At 36.5% G+C, this 16,399-nt stretch overlaps 2 protein-coding genes across 9 annotated transcripts in view; one reads left to right on the top strand and one right to left on the bottom strand.

The window, feature by feature from the left end:
- Nucleotides 1-5,900, top strand: part of LOC147566249 (uncharacterized) — a 68,922-nt gene extending 63,022 nt beyond the window's left edge. Inside the window, exon 10 of the transcript XR_015230409.1 lies at nucleotides 5,845-5,900. The gene's annotated coding sequence lies outside the window, so the exon portion shown is untranslated. The remainder of the gene's footprint in view (nucleotides 1-5,844) is intronic.
- LOC147566258 (arginine--tRNA ligase, chloroplastic/mitochondrial-like) lies at nucleotides 426-10,309 on the bottom strand. 8 transcript variants are annotated; one of them, XM_086652730.1, is made up of 19 exons: nucleotides 10,049-10,204; nucleotides 8,774-8,945; nucleotides 8,534-8,598; nucleotides 8,275-8,411; nucleotides 8,016-8,091; nucleotides 7,834-7,935; nucleotides 7,535-7,750; nucleotides 7,037-7,117; nucleotides 5,398-5,481; nucleotides 3,555-3,659; nucleotides 2,646-2,824; nucleotides 2,389-2,473; nucleotides 1,945-2,131; nucleotides 1,681-1,750; nucleotides 1,520-1,589; nucleotides 1,312-1,401; nucleotides 1,116-1,184; nucleotides 866-964; nucleotides 426-648 (listed from the first exon to the last, which is right to left on the bottom strand). In XM_086652730.1, the coding sequence occupies exons 2-19, from the start codon at nucleotides 8,868-8,870 to the stop codon at nucleotides 538-540; spliced, it is 1,923 nt and encodes a 640-aa protein (XP_086508856.1). In that variant the 5' UTR covers nucleotides 8,871-8,945; nucleotides 10,049-10,204; the 3' UTR covers nucleotides 426-537. The 8 variants fall into 8 exon arrangements, with proteins under 8 accessions (XP_086508856.1, XP_086508855.1, XP_086508860.1 ...); XM_086652729.1 differs by having other exon boundaries at nucleotides 8,774-8,955; nucleotides 10,049-10,184; XM_086652734.1 differs by having other exon boundaries at nucleotides 8,534-8,602; nucleotides 8,774-8,955; nucleotides 10,049-10,153.
- Nucleotides 10,310-16,399: the final 6,090 nt, after the last annotated feature.

Raw genomic sequence — 16,399 nt, forward strand, 5'->3', positions numbered from 1 at the left:
CCTAATTTTCTCCAAGCCTGTAAGAGTCACCGGCAGACTTGCGATCGCCACTACCATCACCTACAACCCTTCGGGAAAAAAATCAGTCCTTGCTCCTCCCCAACCTTAATTTCTCTCTAACTCTCCTCTTTCAAATTTTATCCCTCTTTGAAGACTGAGGTAGAGAGGGACGAAGTTTGAGAGAGAGAATTAAAAGGGATATAGAAACAGTGGAGATGGTCGGTGGTCCAAGGAGGAAGAAAATCTGATTATTTTGGCGGCCGGCGATGGCAGTCCACCACCAACTCTTTCTGGCATGAAGAGAAGAGGTGGGGTCCTGCGGGAGAACTTTTTTTCTATAGAAAAGTCTTTGTACTCCAAAAAGTGATTTGTTTCCCCAACCTAACAGCAAATATGTAAGTTCTAAAACCAAATGACCCCATATCAAAAATTTCACATCTCTTTTCTTTGAACCTCAAGTGTGGTGTATTTAGATTTTCGCATTATCAATCAGTGACAAACATAATATCACATCTATGGGTGATAATCAAAATCAAATCATATTTTGTAGACGGGCGTAACTCCAAGTAGATGGAAGCATTTCCTCATGACAACAGCTGTAGCTTCACATAATAACAATCTGCTTGTTTCCTCTGCTGATCCAACGACCTGTGTAGAATTTCAATAGTACCAAAATCGAATCAATAACTTGTCTGTGTAGTGGGCTCATCACCCGAGCTGACCCATGCCCGAGCTCAAGCAACAGCCCGAGCTCAAGCAACAGCCCGAGCACAAGCAAATAACTTGGCCGAAAAGACCACTGGTTTTAGTTTTTTAAGACCAAAGCTTTGTTAGTGATTTAAAGAGATTGACGTTGATAAATTACCTGACAGTTGGAATAAAATTTTGTGAAGTTTTCGGATAAGTTGTAAAGATACTCGCACAATAAATTTGGCAAGAGATTGGTACATGCATCCTCGACGATCTGAAAATGAAAATCGAACAGTTAAACATAGAACAGTAAGCTCGTGAGGAGTAGACGAATGATGTTAGGCAAAGCACGCAAGGATAAGAGAGTGAGGGAGAAAGAGATGCTTTTAAAACTAAATATCATATCTGAAGAAGACATTTCCAACCTCGGCAAACTGAAGAAGATGGAGACCTAGACCACGCTCATCTGCATGATCCAATGCGATACTTCCCGTCTGCTCAAAATAGAATGAGAAACCCAAATATGAAACTTGAACTAACTTTCTAATGAGAAAGGAGACTTGACGGGGGATGAAAATTCTAAATTCAAGATGCTCTTGAGAATTCAGATAGAGGACTTACTTTCTTTAACTCTTCTATATCTTTACCCGATTTCCTAATGATGGAACAAATACGAGCATGTGCATACAGCAGGTAAACAGCAGTGTTCCCCTTCAGGACACAATGGGGAAAAGAAAGTGTTTAAGATTATCGCATATGGCGTCACTCGAAGCTTTGCAAAATCTAAACTATAATACTATATAGCTTAAAATTTGAATAAAAAACACACCTTATCACTAAGCATCTGGTCGAAACTAAACGAGTAATTTGTTAGCCTGTTGTTTTTGAGGTCCGCATACCTGGTATAACGAAAAATTACATGTAAGTCAGAACTACAGACTAGCAGGAAAATATGTAATCTTACTCGCTAAGAGAACTCGCTGAACTTACTTAATGGCTCCATAACCAACTGCATCTGCAGTTTGTTCCAGCTCTTCCTCAGTCCACTCTTTATCCTTCCCTATTTCAGAATGAAAAAAATAACTGACACATTTAACGACAAGAAAATTTTGTTAAGGTGAAACTGAATATGGGGAAGGGAAATTACAGCAGATAGATGTCAGAAATGCACTAATTGACCAGGAAGTTGAAATAAAAACAAGTAATAACTTGAAATGAACAAAACATTAATTCTTGATCATAAACTCATAGTACCTCGTTCAATTAGCACAGCTTTACTTCGAGTTTTCGCTTCATCAAGCAAATCAACTAATCGGATCACTTCACCAGAACGAGTTTTGATGCGCTTCCCATCAGCTCCAAGAACTAAACCAAATCCCACGTGGTTGGTTTTTGGGTATGATTTATCATCAGTTGGGAGCCACCCGGCAAGTTTGGCAGCCTGTAGTAAAAAGTGCAAAATTCATGATTGCTTTACCGATTATGAGTAGAATCCTGTGGATCATACAAAGGTGGTTTTTGTTTTTCTACAAATGCAATCCAAAATTTAATTCCTGGTCAGACTTGGGAGAGTCAAATTCAGACAATAAAGGAACGCCATCCAAGTAGGGAGAAACTATTTTATGTGACTCTATGTCAAGTTGGTAAGAAGTTCTTTCTCTAAAATGGACCACAGGTGAAGATGGCTTAGATACTTACACTAAATACCATTTCAAAATGCAATGATTGACCAACGTCAGTAACATAAATGATCCATTCAGCCTTTTCTTCATTGAGACGATACCTGTAAGTAAACAATGAGTAACATTTGGATAAATTACTCTCGCTTTAGAATGTCTCTGATCGGTATGCAATATACATAGAAAAGTTTATTATGTATGAGTTGAGGTCAAGAAAGCATTCAGAATGAAAATTTAACGGGCATAGATTTTTTGGATAGCAAGATGAAGACTGACCAAAGAGCTGTTAGATCAGTTGATGCATAGTTGTAACCGCCATCACTCTTAACAACCATTAAAGGTATATTTTTCCCTTCAATAAAGATCACGCGAGCACCTTCACTTTCAACGATCAACCCTTTATTATTTAAAGCCTCTAAAACTCCAGGAATATGGGGGTTATAGAAACTCTCCCCCTGATACAAAATGAAGTTACACATGTCACAAATTTCTCTCTTTCTGAAAAATTAATTGTACATACAAACTATTACAAGAGAGATATACGTATACATTTGAAATTTCAGCACATAAATTCAATATATACAAAACCCAAATAGCTTTTCATTAAAACTGGTTCTAATAACAACGACAGCAAATAACATGTAGAAATTAAATAACTATTATCTATACTCTCTTCATTTATTATTACACTATAAGTAACCTTATTATGATATGTACGGGTTATTCCTTTTCTTAACCCTCAGACTTGAGGTCTGCTTAGAACTTACACAATGGATGTGAAAATGTTAATGTTTTTCTTATAACAAAATTATTTCCATTGGTCTCTCTCACACATTCCTTTTTTCAGTGGCTCCTCACTTTTTTAACCAGAAAGTCAGTCTACTCGTTAGAAGGGGGGTCAAATATTTAGAAAAACAAATACAAATCAAGTTAAGCTTCCTACTTCACCTTCGTCACAAACACCAAAGACATGAAAAATGAACCTATCTACACAAAATATATTGACAATAGACAAAAATTCCAAAAATTAGGACTTCTGACTAGCTTCATTTGGAGCTTCAAAACCTTCAACTCTACACGAAAACTAAAGCGGCACATCTAAATTTCAAGACTTGTTTGTAGATAAACATCAAAGTTCAAAAACGATAAATACTCGTATCCGTGGTTCAATGATAATAATACTACCTTTTCCTCCAAGTGTACCCCAAGGCGTTTATAGACCTGATCAAATTCTTTGCGGCTGACCTCACAGATTTGTGCCCATGCCTTACGATACACGGCATCTCCACCCTGTCATACATGTCAAACAATGGAATCTCAAGATTTTAACAGAAAATGAGAATCTTTATTTAGGGGGGGGGGGGGGGGGGGGGGGGGGGTAGTGGATCAAGACATCGGGGGACATTAGGGGACAATTAGAGACAAAATGTTCCGTGGACATTTCAAGACATTTCGGGACATTTGTCTGTAGACAAAATGTCTTTATGGACATTTCAAGACATTTGATTCGTAGACAAAATGTCTTTATGGACATTTCAAGACATTTGATTCATAGACAAAATGTCTTGGAGACATTTCAAGAATTTGGTTCACGGACAAATTGTTCCGGGGACATTTCAACATACTGAATCTATGGACAAAATGTGTAGTGGACATTATTATTATTATTATTATTATTATTATTATTATTATTATTATTATTATTATTATCTCATCAGATATTTATTATTTTAATATTGTCTAACCATATGAAATATATGATAATATATTTGTACTCATATTTCAAAAATATATTTTTCGATATTTGTGGACATCTGTGGATATCCGAGGACATTGAAGGACAATTGGTAGACATTTATTATTTTAATATTGTCATATGAAATAATATATTTATACTCATATTTCAAAAATATATTTTTAGACTTTTGTAGACATCCGTAGACATCTGAGGACATTGATGGACAATTGGTGGACATTTATTATTTTAATATTATCATTATTGTATAATCATATGAAATAATATATTTGTACCACTAATCTGAAATATATTTTTTGACTTTCGTAGACATCCGTAGATATCTATGGACATTGATAGACATCCGTAGATATCTGTGGACATTAATATAATAATTATATAATAAAATAACATAATATAATAATAATATAATAATATAATAATAATATAATAATATAATAATAATATAATATATTACAATAATAATACAACGATATAGTAATATAATAATAAGATAATATTATAATAATATAATAATAGCACAATATAGTAATGATAATAATATCATTTTTACTATAATAGAATAATAATATTATAACATAATATAATATAATAATATAGTAATATAATAAGTGAATATAATAATAATATAATATAGTAATATAATAATAAGATAATATTATAATAATATAATAATAGTATAATTCAGTAATATGATAATATTTTATATGTTATTTATTATTTTTAATCTAATTTGATAATAATAATTATTTTTATTATCTTCCTCACTGAAATGTCCCCAAGTTTCCTCAATGTCTTCCATATTTTGAGAGACATTTTCTCTCCAAAAGCTCTCCAAATTTACACTAAAATGTCTCCAAATGTCCCCAAAACTAATTTGTCTTGAAATGTCCCCAAATTCGTGTCCCAAACGAATAACACGGACATTTCGGGACATTTAAAATGTCCCCAACCAATAACACGGACATTTGGAGACATTTCGGAACATTTGAAATGTCCCCAACCAATAACACGGACATTTGAAGACATTTCGGGACATTTAAAATGTCCCCAACCAATAACACGGACATTTGGGGACATTTCAAATGTCCCCAACGAATAACACGGACATTGGGGGACATCAAAATGTCCCCCAATGTCTTGATCCACTACCCCCCCCCTTAGTATTTGCAAATCCGTGATATTTGACCAAGAAAATAGAAAACCACAACGGGTAAGAACATATATAAAATTACTTGAAGAATAATATATTTCACAGGGATCTTATCTTACCTGAAGACGAACCACGGCTTGTTGTGCCTTCTCCTTGAAGATCGGATCAGCATCAAACTTCACTTTTGATGCCTTATAAAATGCCTGGAAAGTGATCCGTAATTAGAATGGACTACCATAAAAAAATGAACAAGTAAGCTTTGATGCCTTATAAAATGCCTGGAAAGTGATCCGTAATTAGAATGGACTACCATAAAAAAATGAACAAGTAAGCACTTCTCTAAGTGTGTGTGTGTGTGTCTGTATGTGTATATATATACACACACAATGTTCGAAAAAACAGTTAAGGCGTACGCCTCGAGGCGAGGTGGTCACAAGGCGCCTCGAGGCATACATATTTTAGACAAAGAAAAAAAACCATAAGCATCTTCTGTGTAAGGCGTACACCGATGGAAGTTGTGATGACGTAGATGATGACCACATCCATGGTTGATGATCTCATTCAAGGAATGAAAAATAGAAATATGTCGGTCGAAAAATCCGAAATATTTCGTTTTTTGAAATTAGGTGCACGAAATGGAGCTTACAAATGTTTCGTGCAAAATTTCGTCCAGAAAATAGAGATTTCGACCGAAATAGTTCAGAGATTTTCAAAGATTAAAGAAAAACCTGGTTCGTTTATCGTTTTTTTCTTGTTTTCTTCATCGTATGATCTTAATTTCTTCTTATCTTCTTGATTTCAATGATTTCAAATTTTAAGGTGATTTTAGAGGTGAAAGAAGAAGAAAAATGGGTTAGGGTTTCAGATGGGGAAGGAGGAGAAGAAAGGGTTGCGGCTGAGAAGAAGAAGAATAAAAAGATTAGGGTTTTTAAGAGTATAAGGCTACAAACCCCAATAGAAAGTGTTACTGGCACCCCTTCCTCACTGCCCCTATGCCGGCGGGGGTGCCATGAACACTTTGGAGGGGTTCTTCAGAACCTTAAAACTAATTATTATTTAACCCCTAAAAATTTCTGAGGTAAATATAACCCCTCAAATTAATAGAATGGTTAAGATTTGATAACATTTACCCCCTAAACTAACTATTTTTGGGTAATGAGTCATATTAGCCTCTAACTTCTATTTTATTGCGTATTAGGCCTCTAAGATACTAACCTTTCATATTAAACAAACGTTAATAAAGATAATAAATTTCGGCAAATTTGCAAGATTCCCACACAAACCGAAACGTTTCCATTTTTGGACCGACCAAAATTTCCATCGAAACCGAAATTTCATTCCTTGATCTCATTAGGGATATTAATGCATTGCATTGTCTATTGAGAAGCTCTTTAGATTTTTGGTTTTGCTTCTCACTGCTATTTTTGAGTTGTTAGGTAACAATTGAGAATTTATACTATGGTTAAAGTAGAATATCTTCTTATGCTATGTTTTTACATAATTAATGTCATTTTCTTTACCAATTTTTTTTTTCGTATTTTATGCCTCGAGGCACCGCCACGCCTCTCAAACTGCCTTGAGCCATAAAAACATATTTCAAAACCTTGTATATACATATATGTATCAAGTGCATCAAGCTGAACTCGTGACATATTTGTTTTTTTTTTTCTTTTACTAGCTTAGGCAGCAGTTAATGAGTTAAGTTCAAAATGGCAGAAGTTCTACTGATATTCTGTATGTAATGTTGTGCAAACATACCTGTAGATCTCCAATTGCTTGCTCCCCTGCATCCTCCCAGTTTGGGAACTCCTCAAAGAGATACTCAATCAACATACCAAACTGCAACACACATAGGACTCACTCAGCTATTGAGGTATTAAGCGAGAGTCCGCACATTGTAACAAATGACCCACATCACATTTCTCTGTAGGTAAGATCATTCATAAAGAGTAAAAAAGCCTATAATCCTATATTCTTAAGAAAATTGGTTTTCCTAGAAATGTAACTAACGAACTTGTTCGGCACGAAATGATAACCAACAAGTAATAAAAGAAACATGTCTTCTTTTTCTCAATATACATAACAATATTTCTGTTAGGAGGTTCCAGTTTCACATCTTTTATGTCCGTAGCTCGACTGAAATTTTAACAAACTTTAAGCATATAACAACACAAATTATAAACATCAAGACTTCAAGAATACACATAAAGTTTCAAACCAATCAAGAGTTCAAGACAAGCTTTTTGAAGCACGAACCTGTGTACCCCAATCACCAACATGATTTCGACGAAGAACTTCGACATTTGAGAATTCCAGCATCCGAGCCAAGGTATCACCGATAATAGTTGACCGTAAGTGGCCAACATGCATCTCTTTTGCAATATTGGGAGAAGAGAAATCAACAACTGCTCTAGTCACTGCAAGCTTTGGTGCCCATATCTCAACACCCTTTTCAAGCATCTTTTGTATACTCTGCACCAATATACTCTTACACATTAATAATCTCACAAGTAACAGAAACACGAAAGATAATTTCCTATGGAATGATCCAACACCTTAGCTATCCATTTGTCTGACAAGACAACATTCACGAACCCTGGTCCAGCAACAGAGCAAGATTCTATCATCTCCGATTGCGGAAGATTTTTCATAATGGCCTGAAAAAATATGCCAATGTGAATATGATGAAAGAGATGTAAGAACATTTAACTCCAAACGTGTTAGTACGTGACAAAACCTGTCCAACTGCTGGAGGACCTCGGAATTCAGTCTTCTTGCCCTTTATCTTCGCCCACAAGCTCATCGCGTTATTACTAAAATAAAGCGAAAAGTCATAGCACCTCTCCTTAATATACCAAAAATATAGTTTCCAACCAAATAATATTTTTAGCAGATAGTAGGTACCAAGTATTAACATGAGGAATAAGAAATGAAATTCATTATTCAACATTTTCTAAGATAAGCTTGAGCTGAAACACAAAAGACCCAAAACATACCATTGGTAATCACCATGCTTTCCACTACAAGCAACGACCAAGGGTTCCAGAGTCGACTCCTCGGGAACAGTAGTTTTAAGTGATTCTTCGAAGATTTTTGCTAGTTGTTGTTTCAAACTGCCTAGATTATCTTCTCCCTGTTTGCATTTTGATGTAAAATGAGCAATGCAACTTTTAAAAAAAATAAAGCCTTGAACTACCTATCTACATGAAAGAGATATTCAATATGTAGGAGTACTTGTATTCAAGATAAACTTACCATGGCTGAAGTTGATGGTGTACTAATGCTAGTAAAATATCTTCTAGATGCTGCTCTCAGAAAACCTGTCTAGTTCCACAATAACCAAACTGATTACATGGGTATAATCCGTTTACACCATTCTGCTAGTACAAAGAGTGAAATGTATGAAGAATTTTCCGAACAGACTAAATCCATCAAAATGATAATAGAATATAAGTGGAGATGTTAAGAACAAACAAGAGAGGGGGTAGTGATTACCAGCCTTAGGGGGAAGTAGGGATGAGTTATTGTAGTGGAAACGAGAGAGGCGATTGAAGGAGAGAGAAGGAAGAAAAAGGGCTGAGCTTCCACTCATGTTCTACTTCTTATTCTCCTTTCAGAATAAATAGTCTGGCCCCCTTCTTCTCGCCGTCTTGTTTCTTTGCTGAAACTAGGGTTTCCTATCCCGGATGGAAAATTTTGTCAATTATATTATTTTATTTTTTTAACTTTTTATTTCTTATTTCTTTTCGATTTTTTTACTTTTTTAGCTTGTGTATCTACTACGAGGAAATAAACCTGTGCCCGTGTCGGTGAAAGACAATCCTGTTACGTGAAGTTATTCGATTTCAACCCAGAATTTATCAATAGAAGTGTTAGATTTTGAAATGAAATCGAACACTTCTATAATCTACAAAACAAAAACAAGAAAGGGGATCATTAAGCAGATACACATCTGCTTAACTTAGTCCAAACTCCAACTACCAGAAAAAATGACCATATTAAAATGGGAGCCTTACAAACATCCATAGCCCGAATCACAGAATCCGGCAAAAAATGCAGAAAAATCCTAAGTTTTTCTACAAAATCCTAATCAATGTATCATGGAAGGACTATACACGAATTTTACAAAGGGTCTGAATTAAAAGTTGAAAAAAATATCTACATCGAGGAAGCTTAAGAATTAGAGATCTACATGTAAGAGGGTGTTTGATTTTTGCACTTATCAAGTGGTTTTTCATTTATTAAATGCGGGCCGACAGTTTTCAAGCTTTTGTTTTTCACTTATATTAGTTAAAATTACTTTGAAGTGGTAAGTAAGCTCAAACTTGAAGCTTATTTTTTTGCACTTACTTCAGAAGTGCTAAAAATGACACATATATCCCTTCCCCTAATTTAACAAATGTCTGTTATTGTTTGAGGCGTGACTCGTGAGGTGAGGCGACAGACCTTTCGCCGCTGTCGCCTCGCCTAGGCGAGAGCCCTCACACAAAGGCAGCATGCTGCTGCTGCCTTTGTTTGACTCTCCATAAACCACTACAAACGAATTTTATTATCTGTTACAAATTACAACCTACCATCAAGTAAACATACCTATCCATTCATAAACAATTCAAGGTTGCTTAAAAAAAAGTGCAAAACAATTCATATTTCATAAAGAAGAAGAAGAACAAAAATGATTAAGAAGGATGAAAAAACTGAAAAAGAAGCAAAAACAGTGAAAAAGAAAGAAAAACAAGTTGAGAGAAGAAGAAGAATAAGAAGTAGACATACCGTTGAGTAGAAGAGGAAGATGAACGTGGAGGAAGAAAAAGACTGTTCTTTGGTCAAAAAAATGAAGAAGATGATGTTTTGGTCGATTTAGGGCTACTGGAAGACAGAAACTTATTTAAGTCGAGTGGGCTTGGACAGTTTGGGCCAAACAATTACAAATAATCTCTAGACACCCACCTCGCGTTGGCCCACTCCTGGGTGCCCCTACTCGACTTAAAGCGTTGTGGCTTAAGCGCCTAAACACGCGCCACACGAGGAAACAAAGCGCCTCCCGAGGAGGCTACAACTCGACTTAAGGCGCTGGCTTAAGCGTCTAAACACGCGCCACACGAGGAAACAAAGCGCCTCCCGAGGAGGCTACCCCTTTGTGAACCCGTTGCTTTGGGCACCTAAGAAAAAGAAAACAACACAAATAAAACAAAAACAAAAACAATTACCTTTAAAGTTGGAGAACTGATTTCGAAGTTTCAATCCTTGAAGAAAAAGTAGAAGATGGTCGTTGAACAAAAATCAATTTCTCTCTATCCTCTTTGAACGATTAGGGCAATGGGACTAGAGGAAGGCTAATTTTTACCTTTTCGTCGAGCGGGCTTCCCCTTAAATTCTCATATTTTCCAAAGGCACTCTAATCACTTCTCACTTTTGGACTTCCCCTGGGTGAGCAAAGGCGCCCACCTACACGAGAAAAAGTGCTCACTTAGGCAAGAAGTCGCCAACCGGAAAACTTGGGGGAACTCGCTTCTAAAAGAGGTTTGGAGACGACCCCCTTCACAACCTAGGGCCCAGACAAGCATTTAATACTCCCTCAGTCCCAAAAAGAATGACCTATTTTGAAAACACAACTTTTTTAGGGAACATCATTAATTGAAGTTTGACTTTAAAAAATAACATGGTTTTTCCAATTGTAACCTCATTAACTTTTGTAATTTACAATGAAAAAGTTGAATTTACTTTTAAATAAAGTTGTCATTAAATTTATAGTAATGGGTATTGTTGGAAAGAGCGAAAAGTTATTTTCTTTATTTTTAGAAACAGGACACTAAAATGGGACAACCCAAAATAGAAATTAGGTCATTCAATATGGGACGGAGGGAGTAACATAGATCTTAAATCATTGATATATACAAACTTTTTTATGGCCTTAGAAAACTCTTTCCCTTCAACACTCTTTCACCCTAGCATTTTTCCTAAGTTCTTCCCCTGCACTAATTGCGGAAAATTAACTAACTTCATGTCGCATTTTCTTTTTCTCTATCATAAATCTAAATTTTTTGCGATGTATATTTCGAGGCAAATGCAAACGGAAAGATGAATCCTACACACCTTTAATCCTGCGTTGGCATAGAGGCAAGTAGAAAATGGATTTCAGCTCGCTCTGGTGAGAGCTCTGCTTTGGTCTCTGAACATCAGAGGGAGGTCTACAAAGTCACCTCAGCACTTTGGGTCTGCTCAGGAGGAAAGGTGGATCATAGTCAGCTTTGTAACGGAGCACGCCCAGGCAAGAAGCGCAAAGTAAGGAGATCGTCCAGATCTGCTCGAGTTCATACATTTTTTAAGAGAGTAACAATGATAAAAAAGGCCAGATAGAGCCAAAGATCAACTTTACATACACAAACTGTTATGCGCCAGAGAATTTGTCAATGTCAGAAGATATACACTCATTAAATGTTATCCTCCAAATGACCATGGATATGTGGCTACCATCAAGATCGATGCCTTACCACACATCATCTCGGTTGTGCACTATTATAATTCATCCAAACATATATAAACATATCATATTTGCCCTAAAAAGAGTCGAAAGTCATCTTCTACACTAAAACTTTTGAATTTTTTCTTAAAACTGCAAAAAAATATCTCATTGACTTGAGCATTAGAGTAAATATTTTGGTTTTTGCAGGTTTTGCCCACACAAATCCAACTGGAAACCAGAAGATGTATGGGCCAAAATACGTCACCAGGAGCGACTCCAGAAATCCACGATAATGGGCTTACACAGTGACCAAGACCATGAATAAATGCCTAATGGGTCCGACCCATTTATCTTCGGGCCCCCGAAGCAACGTTAAAATACGGAAGCACATCAATCCCTAGATGAAGAGGTCCGCTCTCACCTCCTCAGCAGACCAAAATACGGAAGTATATCCAGCCCTGGATAAAGAGGTTCGCCGTCACCTCCTCAACAGACCAAAATACGGAAGTACATCCATCCCTGGATAAAGAGGTCCGCCCTCACCTCCTCAACAGACCTCTCTTCGTATATCCGTTGGGGAGGCGTTACAGTCATTCAAGATGACAATATCCTGAATATACCCGTTAAGGGGTTACGATGTCCATATTAATGGTGACATATTCGTGCGTTACCACATTGAAGAAGACAACCCACCACCAGGTGACAGTTGACCAAGAAAGACAGTTGACAACTAAACACTATATAAGGGTCATCTTGTCATCGACTAAGGCATCCAAGTACGGAGAATAATACGCCCGACATCTAATTCACCTACAATCAACTAACCACTCGCTTTCTCTCTCACATCGATCATCCAAACTTCTGGCAGACGACCATCGACTGCCGCTATCACCATCTCTCCAAACGATCACTTGATCAAGCAGTTGACGAGTGATCTTTCTCTCTCCTAACGACCACCTGATCAAGAAAGACGACTGATCTTTTCTCTCTCCACACAACTAACGGGCGCGAGCTATTTATTTCACTTACAACTAGAGAATTAGGCAAGTATGCACCCGGTTGTATCACCTTCTCTCCCAACGATCGTCTTGCTCATACAATATATTTAACTCGATAGTTGGAACTCTGGTTTACAATTCCTATTTACTATGGAGTATTTGCCAAGTTTACTAACTTGACCGTCGGAGCCCCCTTAGGCCGGCACCATCCCGGTGTCCCCTGAAATCTTACGATCACGTGTATTTTGTATCTTTTGTCACAGGTTAAGCCCAAAAACGTCGTCGGTGCCCACAAAATTATTAAACAGGTGAAGGTCCGATTTCCGGTCAACGACCCCGTCCTATTGACTTCTTGACCCGCGATTTCTTACCCTCACAGAAGAAGAGTTCACTATCTAACCAGAGATCTTGATCATTAGGAAGATGCCCAGGAAAATCACTTTTCGACATCATCACTTTGATGCTAAAGGAACGGGGCACTTGAACAACCCCCTAAACATTCGTTGAACACAAATTGAACAATCTTCTCAGAATTTCGTTTCCACAAAATTCGAGTATATTCAATCCTTTTATTAACCATGTCTTTTAATGAAGATTTAGCTTCAGCCGCATGGTTAAAGGAGGAAATAAGGTGTGACGTTGATGGCATGTTTTTGAGGCACTTCATTCTTTGAAACTCCAAGAAGAAATGAACCAGACGAAGAAGCAAAGAGAAATATATGAGGGAAAAACCTATCAAATCCCTTGCGAAAAACTTGTTTGTGACATTGTCATTTTTTAACCTCATTTAGTGGCAGTTATAAAGATCTGAAAGCCTTATAAGAGATCCGACAAAAAAAAAAGAAGTTAAGAAAAGAAAACAAGAGGTGAAGCAGAAAAAGCTAGAGATATTAATTACAGAGAAAACATGATGAAGTTGCCTTTCTAACAGAAAGAAAATGCAGGGTGTTCCTCGATGGTGGTCCTAGAGATCGACCATGAATTAGATGATCTCTGATGATCCAACATTTCATAGAAATGAGAAGAAAGATGTGGAGAAAGAAACACTAATGCTAGGTAAAACAACTCCACCCCTCCTTAGTATGACAATCCTGAACGCTGAGAGGCTAAAAGACTTCAAATGCGCAACTCTGGAAACATAGGACAGGTCGGTACATCACGCTCATGAGCTTGACAACCACAGATGAGTTAACAATGTGTCGAGTTTTCTTCATAACACTGAAGTCCTTTTTACATATGACTTAACGTTTCCATTGCATTTATAAAATCTGAACTTGCTAGGGCTGAGAGGATGGTTATGGTCAAGAAAGGATGACATCATTTTTCATTTCTCATCTCCTTCAGACATTATTCTAATCTTAACTAAACTTCCTAAACAACCTATCCTCTGATGAGGGTTCCAGGGTTAAGCAATTGGAAAAAGTATTTCTAGATTCTCTTTCTCTACCACGAAAAAGTAACCCATCGAAGCACAAAAATGCATATTTCTTGAAAAGTTCAAACACAATCTCAAGATTATCATCTATTGTTCCAATCTTTAGTTGTCCAATAGTTCTAAGTTACTATATTACGAACAACCAATATCATTTTTCACTTTCTACACATTCCTCTTCGGAACCACAATCACCTTTGGGTCCACTATCATCTTCTTCACCAAAATTCACATAATCAATATCCTCGTTAGAGTCTACATTATAGTCCAGGTATTCCTTCCATATATCCCTTAAATAAAACAATGAGAGACGCAGAGAGAGGAAAGAATTTAGGATATGTTCTCTTCTTTTTTTCTTTTGTTTATACGGTGCATTCAATATACATATCTGAAATGAAAAAGAGAAATATTGAGAACAAAAATGATAGGGGAACCGAATTGTTGAGCAGACCCCGGGCAGATGGCCGACATGGCGAAGCCACGTCGGCCATCTTGCCGCGTTGGCGCACTATTTTGATCTTTTTAAGTTTTCTTTACAGTTCAGTCCAGCTTTTTTCTTCCCTTACGTTTTGCCCCTTCCTCGTTTTAATCTGGACCGCTGAGTTATTAACGGTCCAGATGGAATCAAATAAAAAACCCTAACTCTACATTTTGTTAACAAAATAATGGGGTTTAGAGAGAGGGAGAGAGGTGACAAAAAGTTTTAAACGAGGAATAGTGCGCCAGCCGAAGGTTTCTTCACATCTCACTAACCCAAATCGAACAATCTTCTTGATAGGTAACCACATAACTGAAATATTGATAAAATGTTGGTTTGTTACTTTAGGGTTTCAAATCGAAAAATCTTCTTGTATTCATGCTTCTAGCTCCGAATCTTTTTTATTAGTTTATGTTTAATCCTTATTTAGATTTGGTTATAGACCTATGTCTGGCTGGAATTTTGTTTCTCGTTTACCAGTAAGGAATTTAATAATGTTTTTCTTCTCTACTGAATTTTTGTTTCTTAGGTAAATGTTGTTTTGTGTACTCTTTTCAAAGTTTTTATAGGTATACTAGTTTGTATGCATCTCTGAATTGTTATTCTTCTATACTAGTTTGTATTTATCTCTTTTATTTTGAAGTTTTTTAAAGAAACATGTTAATCTCTGCAATTTTTCTTCTTTACTTGTTGTGTATTTTCAAAATTTTATTCTTATGCATACTGTTTTGTGTTTACATTAATTTAATATGCTGGTTTCTTATTGATTTTTGTTGTTTTGAAGTTGTAATCACGTTGGTGTTTGAGAATGGGTCCAGAAGAAGAAAATGTAGCGAAGGAATCAACGGAAGTCGAAGTACCTAGAGTTGGGATGAAGTTCCATACTGTTGAAGACTTGGCTGATTATTGTCTTCGTTATGCCAAACAGGCGGGACATCCAGTGAAAAAGACATCGATGAAGATTGTCCACGGAGTTCTTTAGTATGTTACGGTTGCATGTGGTAACCATGGAAATGGCTGCGAAGCCAAAATTGCCGCCAAGTTAAACAGAAACGGGAAATGGGAGACTACTATTGTGTCTCTAGAGCATAATCATATCGTTAGGCCTGGGAGAGCCCGTCACTATAAAAGTAATATGAAGATCAATCCAGAACATACTGTGGGGGTAGCGAACATAGAGGTAGCAGACATGAAAGTATCGAACATGGAGGTAGCAAACATGGAAGTGGCGGAGAAAGAGATGATGAACATGAAGATAGTGGAGAAGGAGATGATGGACCTGAAGATAATTCCTTGAAAAAAACTTAACTTGGTTTGATATTTTTTTACATTAGCATCTAGAAATTCTATTTGTTTGATATTGATTTCAGAAATAAAGGAACAAAATTTAGTTTTGTATTTAGCTTAGTCACATTTGAATGCTGAATTTTATGGTGAGGGAATTTTATTCTATTCTCTTAAAACAGGTACATATCATTCTGTTGGGAGTCGGCATTCTGTCGAGAATTTTTAAGAGAATTTTATGGCTTGATTAGTAACATCAATTTATTTTTAATTAGCAATGTAAGATCTCTTGTTATTTTTTAATTCGGACTGCAGCTTTTTGGACTGCACAGTCCATATTGCTGCACTTTGGATTCCAAAAACTGCAACACTTTGTTCATTTGTGCTATAGGTGAACCTCAAAAGTATTGGTTCTATGTATTAGAAGAGTCAAAAGTATGGTCCTCAGTACCTACAAATGAGGAAT

The sequence above is a fragment of the Eschscholzia californica genome, unplaced genomic scaffold (assembly GCF_041429995.1).
Source record: "Eschscholzia californica isolate CP2 unplaced genomic scaffold, dmEscCali1.0.p SCAF_1, whole genome shotgun sequence".
NCBI lineage: Eukaryota > Viridiplantae > Streptophyta > Magnoliopsida > Ranunculales > Papaveraceae > Eschscholzia > Eschscholzia californica.